The sequence below is a fragment of the Urocitellus parryii genome, chromosome X (genome assembly GCF_045843805.1).
Source record: "Urocitellus parryii isolate mUroPar1 chromosome X, mUroPar1.hap1, whole genome shotgun sequence".
Classification (NCBI taxonomy): Eukaryota; Metazoa; Chordata; class Mammalia; order Rodentia; family Sciuridae; genus Urocitellus; species Urocitellus parryii.
In genome coordinates this window covers 61,855,303-61,869,822 of record NC_135547.1, presented here as the reverse complement: position 1 = coordinate 61,869,822, position 14,520 = coordinate 61,855,303, and the positions used below count along the sequence as shown (strand labels likewise).

The following is a 14,520-nucleotide window of genomic DNA, read 5'->3' as shown; positions in this document are numbered from 1 at the left end:
CACTCAGGAGCCTGAAGTAGGAGAATTATAAATTCAAGATCAGTCTGGGTGTTGTTAACATACCTTATATATAATCAGATATATGATAAATTGTGGTATAAAGGTGTATTAAGAATTGTAATGCAAAAAAATGATCAGCCTGGGGAATTTAGTGAGACCCTGTTTCAGAAATAAAAATCAAAGAAATGGACTGGAGGTGTAGCTTAGTTGTAGAATGCTCACCTACATTCTAGGCCCTAGGTTTGATCCCTGGTACTGAAAAAATGAAAAGCTATAAACTTTCTTCTTTTGCAAAATATTTTAATGTGATATGCAATTTGTGTTCAACATATCATTTGACAGAAAGACAAATATTTTGAAATGAAAATTCAGCTGAACAAGAGGAAACTGAATAAAACATATCCATTTTTCTCCTCTGGGTATTGAGTTAAATGTGAGAGATGCAAAAACATTTACTTTGAAGTGTTTAAAAATTGATGATTTAGAGACCTTCATCATCATTGTAAAATCCCACACAGGAAAACTAGCTGAATGTGTTATTTTGATGATTACAATTGTAATAATTTTGAAGAATAAGCAAACTTCAGATTCATATTTGTAAATCTCTTTAATACTAACAAATGATTATACATATAGCAAAACAGATTATGTCAGAAGGATACTTGGATTACTCTTACTTTTCACTTGGCAAATAATTACTGGTTGTTTAACAATTGTTAGTTTTCAGAGCAATGCTAGATACTATATAAACCTAAATATTCAAACCTAAATATTCAAGTCAGTTGGAATTATTGCATAGAAGGCATTTTATTTTTGCCCACTGAGAAGAGGCATGTAGAATTTCAAGTCCAGGGTTTGAATTATACTATGAGCTATATATTCAGAGAGAAAGCAGAAACTTCTTTATGGCATCAGTTGCCATAGTAGAAATTATTGAATTGTAATGCATTCCACTGTCATATAAATTTAAAAAAATAATAAAAAATTAACATGAAAAAAGAAAAGAAATTATTGAAACACACACATACACACCATAAGAGAGCTGACAGAAAAAGGAGAAAACTAAAATATAAACTTAAAAATAGTTTGGCCAAAACATAAAAGTGATGAATTTTATTCCAAACCATTAAAATATATTGAAGTAAATTTAAGGTTATATACTAAATAAAAAAAAAATTTAAATGTGGATGTTGTTTTGAAAAGTATTCACAGAAGACACAAAATAGGTGTAACTTGAAATTTGTTTACATATAACAGAAAATCCTAATTCCATGACATTCCCTCACTTCATTCTCCTAATTGTTGTAAATTAAAGTAAATAAGACACTTAAATATTTCCTTAGACACTTAATTTCTCCCTGTTTGTAGTAGAAACAGAATTTCTTATTATTTCAACATGTCACCAAATTACTGAACTTTGGAAAAGCCAGTGGCTCTACAATATTATAGATTTGCCAATTGCTAATAGGTGATATTTTTCATTACCACATTCTAGTTCTCACAGTTGGGCTTACTGTTAATTATGATAATATTTGTATTATTCAAACTGTAATAATTTTTTAGAGAGAAGCAGTTCATCAGTATGCAGGAAAAACCCTTTGGTTAGGTGACTGGATTGAAACTCAGTTTTTCAATTCTTTTTTTCTGGTAATTTGTCTACTTCAAATATAGAAAAGTCAGCTAAGAATCCAGTCTATTATAATGACCAACTTTCAACCCTAAGGAAAACTGGCTTTAGAAAAAATTATTTTGTAAGAAATTCAGATTGTTTAGAATTCATTCCTACTAGTAGCATTGCATTTCCTTAATAAAAAATGTTCTAGGTATACATATAATACATGTCTACATAATATTTTAAGTATACCAAATAATTTAGGGGTTTGGTCTCAAATTTAAGTGCCTTATTTAGAGTCATATTTTCATGTTTTTAAAGAGATAGTAATTAGGAAAGATAAAATTGGCTTTAGAACTTGATGTTCCTTTTAAAATGTACTCTTGATAGCAAAAACAATTTTTCTACCTTGTTGTTCATTCTTACAACTCTATATCTTTAAAAAGTTTTCACTAAAATCTTATGTGGTTAACCTTAAAATATTTTAATCATGTAAATGATCCTGTTGATACTATCATGGGACAGCATGGTGAGATAAATTTCATAATCCTAATATTTGAACAGTTGTCAAAAGTATATAAATGATTTTCAAAAACTTGCTAAAAACACCTTGTTTGTATACAATTGCAATTATACATCATTGTATTTACTAGTCTCTGTTTTCCTTTTAGCAACTAGTTCATAGAAATGAAATTTGAAATTTTAGTGAAGACTTCAAATTATAAATCACATTTCCCTCTGAAAACTAGTTGAGAAAAATCATGGGGCCTGGTATTAAATTTGGTTCTCTGCATGAATCACATATACATTTGTATGCAGATTCACATTATATACACATATTATGTTCAGCAGACTAAATGTTTGAACCACAATAGTATTTGGAGGAAATAAAAGCTATTTCATTAGTATGCTTCTGTAGTTTATAAAATAATTTTGTTTTATATAATTAAACTTATCCTTATGCTGCTACTTATGGTTTTAATTTCATTTTATTTTTTGGCTTTACAACTGAAAGATTATTAAAATAGACATGGGTTTATTTTCTATTAAAAAGCATTTAAAGAAAATGATGCTTTCAAAAGAAAGTCAAGGCTTGTAACACCTTTGAGCTTTTTCCTCCATCCCCTAAATGCTCTGTAATTTGTGTGTAAAGAATTTAAGACCTCTCTGCCTATTTTGTGTGACATTGCTATTGATTTTTTTTCATTTTTGTTTGCTGCAATTGTAATGGGTAAATGGTAAGTGTGAGGTAATAAGGACATGCTATTTGTGAGTGTGGCAAAAATGTATTGTTTTCTACTACAAATGCACCTTCAGAAATAACTGGGTGGTCTTTCATTGCCTCTTGATGTGATTTTTTTTTAGGGGAAGGCATTCACAGATACAAAGGCATTCTTCAAGATGTGATCACTATAACACCAGAGCCTCACAAATAAGCAGAGTAAAAGACTAAGAATCTCATATAGGATTGCTACAATGGGTAAGAAGGGAAAAAGGAAGGCCTAGTTTCCTTGGAGAGATGAGGAGACAGTCTGAAATCCCTTGATTTTCAGCAATAAGACTATTACATGTTATATAGTGTGGAAAAGAAAGAGTGCAATATTAAGGAGTCCTAAACAAGGGATGACTATATAAACATTAGAAGAAGCGTGAAGAGATGGCTAAGAAAGACCCATAGCCCATGCTGGATAGTATCTGATCTCTTCATTAACAATGATTCATTTTCATATAATAGGGGAGAGAAGTTCTTTTCTCTCTTTCACTTTTTATTTTGCTTTTTTTCTTTCTTTTTCTTTTATTTTTATTTTTTGCATCCTTTTGAAAGTTTGGTTGAATTAAGGCGCTAAGTAATAATAAGAGTTTTCTCCAAAACCCTATGGACATTACTGCTTATGAGCCTTTGGAAAAAAAAAACATGCCTGGTGATATTTTAGACTTAAAAGAGCACATTTTGGAAATGATGGACAGTACATAGAGCTATGTTTAAATAAAGAAGTGTTTATGCAGTATTTGAGAAGAAATCGTGGGAGTAATATCTAGTACTTGATAAAGTGAAAAGGGTAATAATACAAAAGGGAACAATATAGACAACTTCTGAAAAGGAGAAAACGCCCATTAGTAACTTTGACAAACAGAATGGACAATAGGAAACAGCTAATAGACTTCATATGTACTTATTTAGTGCTAATCATAATCCTTGATGGGAATGTAGGTTTACATTTGAATAAGCTGCCTTTAGTGCTAATCATAACCCTTGATGGGAATATAGGTTTACATTTGAATAAGCTGCCTTGATACCTATAGACATTATTATTTAGAAACTTATTATTTAGAAACTTGGTGGTTATCCTATTGACACTTAAAAATAGAAAATAGTGTCAGTCTATTGATTCTCACCAAGAATTAATCACTCTAATTTGATTGGGATCCAGAGATAAAGGCAAAAAATGATGTGATAACCATCACCACCAACAACACCCTACAAAAAGCAAATAAAAAATGGATAATGCAGAATTCCAAACTCTTTTAAGAGAACAGAGAACTAAATATAGAAGGGGTAGAAAAAATACAATACTTCATAGAGAAGGAAACTTAAATTGGGAGAAATTTTCTATAAGTCAAAATTTATGGCACTGCAATAACATAAAACATTAAAATCAAAGAATGTCAGAAATACAAACTCTATTTACAAACATTTCAATTATAATATTTATCAATATCTGAGGATAAATAAACACAATAAAGGAATGATTTTTTTAAAAAAAACTTCCATTAAAAATCATATTTCATTACATTGAAACCTGGAGATAGGCCCTGAACAAATGAGCTTTTATCTTGACAGTTCCATCTGAAATCAATACTGTCACCCCAAAGACTTGTTATCCAACACATGTTTTCTAAAGAGTTTCATATGGTTTTATAATGTTTGGGCTGATTTCGTTATCTATGGGGTGTTTAGCAGTTAGGTTTTGTGGCTTTTTAAGAATTGCAGCCAGTGAGGCTGCAATTCTTATGACTATATTCTACCAGAGGCAAACACAAAGTGCCTGTTCAGCAGAGAGGAAGGAGATAGAATCCAGCTTATATGTTAAAAAAGTAACCAGATAAGTCTTTATTAGGATAAGTCTTTCATTTGACCTGATTTTACTATTAGAAAGGAAAATAGTAAGTGATTAACAGCAATAAGGTTTAGAAAGTTTTACAACCTTTTTAAAATATATTTATTATATCCATTTTTTTACTATAACATAATTATGTACATTTTGTGTGCATGATCTTTTGGTAGATACCACAAGGAGATGTTCATTAATTATAAGTCTTCATTTCTATTGTTTGCATTTTAAATGATAATGAACACAAACTCATGGGGTAAGTTAATGTTGAATATATTAATAAATATATGAAAACATGCATATTGTTATGTCCTTTCATTTTTATCTAAGGAAGATGGGAGTCAATAGGAGTGGCAATTCTTCTTTATGTAACTTTTAGGCAAATGGTCTAATTTATTTTATTTATCGATAGGAATTTTTTCATTCAGGAAAGTCAAGATAAAACTTACTGCCTGGAGGAGAAATGAAAATAATAGTGGTTTTCTTGATAAATGGGAACCTTATTTTTACCTTCATGTTATGAAGACCTAAAAATCTACAGATATACAATTTGATTATAACATTCTTATGAACACACTCAGAATACCAGGAATTGAAATAACTATTTATGAATCAGAGGAAAAAGAGTATGTCTCAGGAGTGTCAACTCCTGTGAAATAGCCTCTGACTTCTCAGAGGAATTTTAATTTAATTTACTTGTACTGTAGGTGGGTTGTCAACAATTTAGGAATCAGAGTATTATAAGGCATTTGAGCTATGATGGAATAGAAAGGTCAATTTATCTATCTTGGTTTTACAAATAATGATATTGGGATTTAAAGAGGGGAAGTGATTTGTTCATGGTCACACAGCTAGGCAGTGACCTAGTTAGAACTAATATTAATCCAAGTTTCCTTTTGCCTTGATCAGTGTTCTTTCTCTTAACACTGTTTCTTCCAGAATTTGTTGTTGTACAAATATTGATCTATAACATGATTTTGTAAAACTTGGAAAGTAACTTTTCATGGAAACAAAGTCATAAGCTCAAGAGTTCTCCTTTGTTTTCCTCTTTATATTTGGTTTCCACATTAAGTTAAGCTTTAAGTCATGTTAATGCTGGCTTTATAGCTTTATACTTTTTGTTGCACATGTACTTTTCTTTTGATTTTTATCTCTACTTGACTGGAGTACCCTACTACTTGGTCTCCTCACCACTACCTTTCTCTCAACAATTTGAATATTCTGTACATCCTGTCAGTTTCACCTCCTAAATCATTGTTCTCCTCTTCCAGTCTTTGTTCTTCAAAACTAATCTTTCAAGATTCAAATCAAATTTCACCTCCTTCACTGACATCTACAGGTAAAAATGATACCTTCATCTCCTAGATTCATATAGTTGTGTAGTATATCTCTCATGGATTCAACATTCATTAATCAGATATATCTGAGTGCCTACTGTATGCCAACAAATTATGTGGTACTTATCACTTACAGTCTTTCAATGTAATAATTTGTGACCATGATTTATTTCTCTTTTTAGATTGTAATATTCTTGATGTCTAGGACTCTGGTTGAAGATGTTTGTATTCTATGTAGCCCCATAGCTCATAGCCTTTTGTACATAGTTTATGATCAGTAAGCATTTGTAGAATGAATATTGAATTAAGCAGCTTCTGTGATAGGGCGAGGTGATAAATGTGGCCTCTATGGGATCAGTATGTAAACTGTTAGATATCAATTATAATCATATTTGAAGAGCTTCCTTCAATTCTTAAAGATGTTGATTCTTTGCATTGTGTAAAAACAACAAAGTTTATCAAGGAAAAATGCGTCAAGATAAAATGGTAATTCAGTCACATATAGATACATAAATATCATAAACAATAAGTGGAAGAATACAGAATAAGATTAAAAATCCTTCAGTTTCAGTTTCTATATATATAGAAATGGGACAATGATTCAAACACACTTATGCACACCAAATAGTTGCACTACATTAGTTAACGCAGAGGAGATGATCTGCTAATTGTATAACTGTATAATGGTAAGATGCTATTATTTAAATGTGAGATTTTGAGCCTGTTACCAAGCTGTATCTAGTATTTCAGAATGTTATCATTTGTGATTTTAAATATCTGCCTCTGCTCTTTTAATTGATAAGGAATATATTTTTATTTTTAAATAGCAGAGTGTACCTCCTCAAGGATTAAGGCAAGGCATGAATGTAAGGGATTTAACAGACTTTCAAAACAGTCATTCTCTTTATCCCCTCCTCCCGGTAATACATTAAGAGCATGTCCAGGCAAAGATTCCTTTGCTTTGAATTCTTCTTGATTGTCTTCATCTGCAGCTAAACTAAACCAGATAGGATTACCAGACTGATCAATTGTCAAATGAACTTATTTTCTTAGAAACAGCTTAGCTGAGTTCTGCTTACAGAATTCTCAGCTTTTCACATCTAATTTAAGTTTCATTAGGCAAAGAAGTAAAATGTTAGAAAAAGTAAAGCTATAATTAAAATAAATTTGGAATATTCTTTATCTCCATGAATAATGAATTTGTATTTTTACCCATCAACAATTCACATTGATGCCATTAGATATGTTTCAGTTTATAAAATTTCTGATCAACTTTGGTTATTCAGAGAATGTTTACTTAAGTTCTCAAACACCAAGACTGTCCTCCTAGAAGTCATGCACCATAATCAATAATGTAAGTCAGTGCTGCATAGGAGAAATAGATTCTTAAAATGTGTTTTGTGAAAATAAGTTTAAAGACTCCACAGTGATCATTTTGAAGAAGTTTAGTGTCCCCCTCACATGGCCAATATTAATTTCATTTGACCAATATTTATTGATGACTATTATATGTCAACAACATTGTTAGGTATTGAAGTAAAATAGTGAACAAGAAATCTAACTTGTTATTTCATAGAGATTGCAATTTTGTAGGGAAGATAGACCTAAAAATATATAAATGCAATAATTATACATTGTGATAAGTGTTATGAGGGAATAAACATTTTAATCATCAACTCAGAGTTCGGGGTTGACATTAGGTTCTTCATATAAGTGGCAAAATATTTACAAAGTAGACCAATTTTCTATTATATCAGTGTGATACCAAAGTATCAAGCATAATAGCTAATAAAGCAGCAATTGCATCTAATGTTTCAAGGGCTATAATGTATATCTAATATAAATGTTTTGTTTGGCTTCTAGAGCATTTCCTCAGGGTTTTCCATGAGTCATTCTGAATATACAATACAAAGAAACCATCATTAATTGGAAGACCTGAAATATAACTAATGTAATAATACTGAAAAAAAATCCCTTACAAGAGGCTGGTTAGAACCCCCATATAGATCAAAGGACAAGATTCAAAAGGTCATTCATGGTGTCTTCAGTCAAACCTACAAAGATCATAAGATTATAAGAATAAAAATTTCCAACAGAAACATTGTGGACAGAGATGCCAAAACATGAAGTGATTTAATATTTATAAAGGTTTTGAGAAATTTTAATGTTTAAAGTTTTATACAATACAAATGATTTCAGGTTAGTTATCTAATAATGAGAACTTTTGAATGTGACTAATATTTGCTGAGTTTGAATATGTGGAATAATGTTACTGAAAATACTATCAGGAATACATTGCTAGTACCACTAAATATATTTAACTGGCTTTATCCTTCATTGGACACATATTGTACATGTACTGAAATAATTAGTGTTATAGCAGGAGAACAACAAATTATTCTATATGTTATGAACATTGCCTTGAAAAAAATTTGATTCTACAAGCAATAATCCTTTTCTGAAATTCTTTGTTATTGTTGAACATATGAGAAATATTGAAACTGCTTAGTTTTCTCAGACTAGACTGATGAATTAGTGTTTATATAAAGAATCATCTGTCAGAAACAACTGGAATAGAGTCTTGCTTTCTTTGAGTTATATACCAGCACCCTATATAAATAGACGAATATGTGTATGTGTATACATATGTATGTGTATATATGTGCATATACCTGAAACCACATTCCCTACAATCAAATTTTGAAAATGTCATAGGCTTTATTTGTCTTCACAAAGAATTGACATATAAAATGAATAAATTTACCAGCTAAGAGTAAGAGAAAAGTTTGCTAAAAGCTTCAACAGTGGTAATGCAACAGTTAATATGATTTTGTCCTATCCCTAAAGACAACCTTTAAAAGGTTTACTAACACATAATTACTGGAAATTTACCCTCTACCTACCATGTCATGTGGGAGAGGAAGGCATTGCTTGATTTATGCTCTATTTTCTACGTCTGTTTGCAAATTAACATTTTGTTTACTGTATTGAACTAGAAAAACAGATGATTTGGCTAGCACAAGTTCTCTGTGTAAGAAATAGCCTAATTAAGTACTCCCTGCCCCCCAACAAAAAAATAACAACATGGCAGTGTAGGCCAAGTTAACAGCTGACTCCCATTTCAAATCAGGAAATATTTTATTGATATTTTGGAAATTTAAAATGAATGACTATTACTCTGATCAAATGATATAGTTATGGTGAATTGTCATCAGTGTTTTTATGGAATCTGTTTCATCTAGTACAACCTGTTTTATTAGAGGATTTTCTTTAATATAGTGGTGTCAACTTCAATGGTCAAGACTTGTCTTTACTTGTTAAAGAAAGGACTTCCAACATTTTTAGGTATATGATCTACTACTTTCAGTGCCCCTTCAATAAACAGTTTACATACATGGAATTTCCTGAGATCCCACAACTAATTTGAAAAAAAATAAATAATATTTGGTTAAACTATACCTCAAACTTTCAAATAGTGGTCCTAAAACTCAAATTCCTACTGGGACCAGAGTGATAACATGAATTCATTAAAGAGGGCCAGCTGTAGGGTCATGAGAAATTGTGGGAATTGTAGGAGGCAGCAGAGTGCATGTCTATTGGTAGACATTGCTTCTCTACTTCTTCTAGTTGTGCAGAGTCAATAAGTATGTGGAAATAGTACTGTCAGCTTTTACATTTTTGAAAAACTTGAAATTCAGTTTTTCTATAAAGTTTACATAGTTTTAAAGCTCTGGGTAATACAATCAAATATATATTTGGCAGGCTTGGTTTGGCATTTTATAGCTTCTGATTAAAATAAATAAAATAAAAAAATAGGAGAGTATAGAAAGATCTACTGGCCTAGAGATCAAGGGAGCCACAAATCATCTTTTCTACTCTAAGTGCATACGTAATGTCTTTTGATCTTATTATGTCCCTAGGAGGATAAAACAGGGGAGACTTTGAGATCAGTCTTCAAAAAGTTGTTCCTTAATACTCAGTAGATGAAACAAGATCACACATTTACAAACTGTAGCTATGAATCAGGGATCAGTATACATTTGACTTTAGCTTGCTCTGAGACATTGGCCAAATAATTGAACATCTTAGGACTAATTTCCTTGTCTGTTAAATGGTCATGGTAGTGGGAGGTCAACAACAATTCAGACACCCCCAATATATCACATGGGGATAGAAAAGCTGCACTGATTGAACATATAGAAAGGAATGTGCCCACTTTGTCTTTCCTTACATTACCCACCAGCACTGCTCCTGAAATTCAAAGGTTGACTGTATCTTTAAAATTATCTATTGAAGGTCTTTGTCCTGTTTGAAGAATTAAAGAAAGGAACACTCTATTTAGTTACCCTAACATCAGATGTTGGACTTACTATGTTAAATTTGATAGTGGATTTTCAATTTATTCTGAAAAAGACCAAGCCAATGTTTCTGAGATTTTAAGTGGATTTCTTATTTTGTGGTATTTTATCCTTTCTTGTCAAATATTTGTTTTTCTTTGTATTATTAAATGTAGTTCTGTGGTCTAGATTTCGGTTTCAAAAGTGATAGTTACATATTTCTGAGTCTTTTACAAGACTGACTTCAATCAAAGATGGCTACATCCCTGCCATTAACTGTGAAGAGCCTTGCAACAAAATTTGGAAGAATCAAAGTCTGAAAATTTATCTAGCAGTGTTACGGAGTAAAAGTGACCTTGATTAATTCAAAATACAGGATGCTCTTAATTATTAACTTCTTGAGTCTCAGCCAGAGTAGAATCATCTTATATTTATAACTTGTACATAGAGAAAGGGTCTTTCTATGGTAACATTAATCAGTGTTCTAATGGCATATAGCAGCAATGATAGCTGGAGTCAGTGAGCTATGTTGAAAACCCTTACTACTTACCAGCATATGTTGTAGGACCTCTGTTGGTAGAGATATATTGAGTACCATATCTAATGCAATGTTTTTGACTATATGTAACCTGTTTTTTTGCCAGTGGCTTTGTAAGAATATGGTCACATGTGTATTTCAATCACAAAGATAAGTTTTAGTAAATTTCAGGCCCTTTGTTTATAACTTTAATTTCATACCCATACTGACAAATGGGGAGAAAAAGCAAATAGGAAGCTTTAGTATACAAAGGAATTAGAAGGGATATGAAACATTCTAGGCCAACTCTAGGGAACTCAGATAATTTTCTTCACACGATAGGCTATTCTGTACTTTGCTGATAATATTAGTAGAATGATGTGTTTGTTCCATAACATACTCCAAAATGTTGATTATTTGGCAAAGTACAAGGAAATTCCAAAATGAAATAGTTATTATCCACAAAAGGAACAAATGCAGAAGAATATAAATCACATTTTACCTAGAATGCAAAAAATAAAATACATCAAGCCCTCAGTATCTATGGGTTTCCTATCCATGAATTCAATCAACTGTGGATTAAAAATTCTTGTGAAAAACATTGCTTCTGCACTGAACATGTACAAATTATTTTTTTCTTGTCATTATTTCCTGAACAATATGGTATAACAACTATTTGCATATAATTTACATTGTATTAGGTATTGTAAATAATATAGAGACGATTTGAAACATACAGGAGAATGTAAACACATTATATGCAAACACCCTGCCATTTTATGTAAGGGACTTGAGCATTCACATATTCAGTATCTGTGAGGGGTCCTTGATCCAATTTCTCAGAGATACTGTGGGACAAATATATTTTTAACTTATATACCTTAAAGTGCTAGAGTTATAGCTACTGTTAGGCAGCTCTGTGAAATATATTCTTTACAAAGGACAAGGCAAATCCAGAATTTTCATATGTCAAGGTTAACTTCTAACTTTTCTAAGAAACTTTATAATCTTTAATGAAAGGTCAGTTAATAAACTCTTAGCATTTTATATATTAGAGTGTTTTAACAAGAATGTATCAGAAGTCAGTAATTTCATAATCTAAATATAAATTATCAGTGAAGCCCATGGTATAGTATAGTTAAATTATTTTTATATTTTTTGGGCTTATATAATAATATACACATGATGATAGCCAAAATAATTCTGTTGAATTTAGAAAGTTTTGCACATAAGAAAAAGAGGAAATCTTTGACAATGTGGAGAAAGGCTCTCAAATATACTATTGCATTGCCATTAGATTAAGGAAGCATGCATTATTATTGATTTGATTTTTATGAGTATATCATATTTAAGAAGATTGTCATTGCAAAAATGATTGAATGACCAAACTGTAAAGCCAAATCAAATATTTTTAACAATGAAATGACAGATATAAAAGCAGATTAAAAAAAGGCTCACCTTCCCTTTCACTCTTTTCCCCAGTACTAGATAAAGGTTTGCATTTCTTAAATTGAGACACCTTTCTACAAACTTTTGAAGCACAGAAGCCATTTCTTTTTAAAAAAATAAACATGTAAAATTAAAAAAAAAAACCAACAAAAAGCCTGAAACGAGACAGTTAACAAAAAGGTCATTTGAATAAAGGGAGTGATGAACCAACCACAATTATTTGTTGTGGTCATCATAGGAGATTCCTGTTTCTTTGCTACTAAGAAATGCAATAATATCCAAAAGAGAAAGATTGTAGTCCTTATAGATTTTATAGCATGTTTGTTTAGATTTTTGTTGTTCTTTACTAAATGATTGGGGAACACTGAAAAGTAATATACTACTGGTAAGCTTGGCTATTTTGTGGGGCTAAGTTGTGGCTCAGTGGTAGAGTGCTCACCTAGCACATGTGAAGCACTGAGTTTGGTCCTTAGCACCACATAAAAATAAATTAATAAAATAAAGGTATTGTGTCTACCTACAACTAAAAATAATTAAAAGAGATTGGTTGCCTGGGATTGTTACTCAGTGGCAGAGCACTTGCCTACCTTGCGTGAGGTACTGGGTTTGATCCTCAGCATCACATAAAAGTAAACAAATAAAGGCATTCTATCCACCTACAACTATAAAACAAACTTTTAAAAAAGAAAGAAAATGGTTGTTTTGTTAACTAAGCTAACTTTGTGAGATTTTTATTGATCTCTTCTTTATGTGTTTAATTTTCTTTTGTATGGATGTTTGTATGACTGTGTGTGTGTGTATGTGTGTGTGAGTGTGTGTGTGTGAATGTGTAACCCTTGTGGGAAACAAGTAAGATAGTTCAGTATTTCTCCAGAAATAAGTACAGAGTGAGCTGTGTGATAACTTATTTTCATCATACTGTTAACTGAATTTAAAAAAGGAGAAAAAACTACACATTTTTTTTCTCTCCTGAAAAGTAGTGGAATACCCAATGGGATGGGAAGAAAGATTCTCGAAAGGAAGGGAAAAGAGATAATATTGCTGAATAGTTTTTTGGAATTGTTACGACCCGAGGCCATTTTCTTCAACAGAAATCTATAACTTTATTTCCTTGCCTTCATATAGAGAAAAGCCCTAAACCACATGACATTTCACATTATTTTTTACTCAATTGGGATTAAACCTGAATGTAATAACATTATCCATATATTTAAAAAACTATCTAATAGCAATTCAGGCTTTCCTACCTTCTTTGTGTTCTTCCCTGCTGGTTTTTCATTGTGTGTAACCTATCTAAAATTTCTGCAGAATTTAAGAAGATTTTTTTGTGAAATATAATAAAGCCTTAATTAATTAGAAGCTAACTAACCAGAACTCTCAATTAACCAGTTTTATTTATTTATTTTTTGCTACACTCTCCTTTTAGAAGGAAGAGGCAAATGACCAGAAAACAAGCTGTAAACAGGTATTTATGTATTTATTTTTTAAAAATCAACTTCCTGAGAATGTCCTGGAGCCTGTACAGATTAAACCCAACTTCCATGATCTTGTTCCCTAGACTATACTTCCTAAGATAGGAAAGGGGAGCCTCTTAGAATTTTCAGCAGCAAATGTTGAATCTTACTTAGTCCTTTATTGATGATAAGAAAAATGAAATCCAAATAGCCTATTAGAGTCAGTCCTTCCATTCGAGCATTCTAAGTATTTGGGGTCTCCACTGTTTCACTATTTCCAGTTAGTAATCATTTATATCTATTAACTGGAAATGAATCCCAGGATCATACAGTGAGATGATGATTGGCAGTCATAGGGAGCAACTCCCTCCCTGGAAACTAAAACAGAAGCTAGAGAAAAAAGTTGATGGGGCCTAGGGGGTCACTGACATATGCAAAATAATGGGAAAGTACTTCAGATGTCCACCTACCCCTTGGCTGGGGAATGCTTAGGAAGGTACATTCACTTTTGCAGGGTAGCACAGGCTATTAAGTGTGCTACAGCATGGAAAAGAACTAGACTTTCCAAGTTCTAAGCAGTAGGGACAGTTATATTTTGTAGACATGCTAGTAGTTCTACAATATCTGAAATTCTTTTTTTTCCCCCCAGTAATGTATTTTGAAAATAGTTGGAAGTCCAGGAAGCTTTACATTTGAAACCT

At 31.5% G+C, this 14,520-nt stretch overlaps 1 protein-coding gene across 1 annotated transcript in view; it reads left to right on the top strand.

The window, feature by feature from the left end:
- Positions 1-14,520, top strand: part of Dach2 (dachshund family transcription factor 2) — a 527,975-nt gene that overhangs the window by 127,279 nt on the left and 386,176 nt on the right. The window contains exon 2 of the mRNA XM_077793629.1: positions 13,792-13,830. Within this exon, the coding sequence (XP_077649755.1) occupies positions 13,792-13,830 (39 nt within the window). The remainder of the gene's footprint in view (positions 1-13,791; positions 13,831-14,520) is intronic.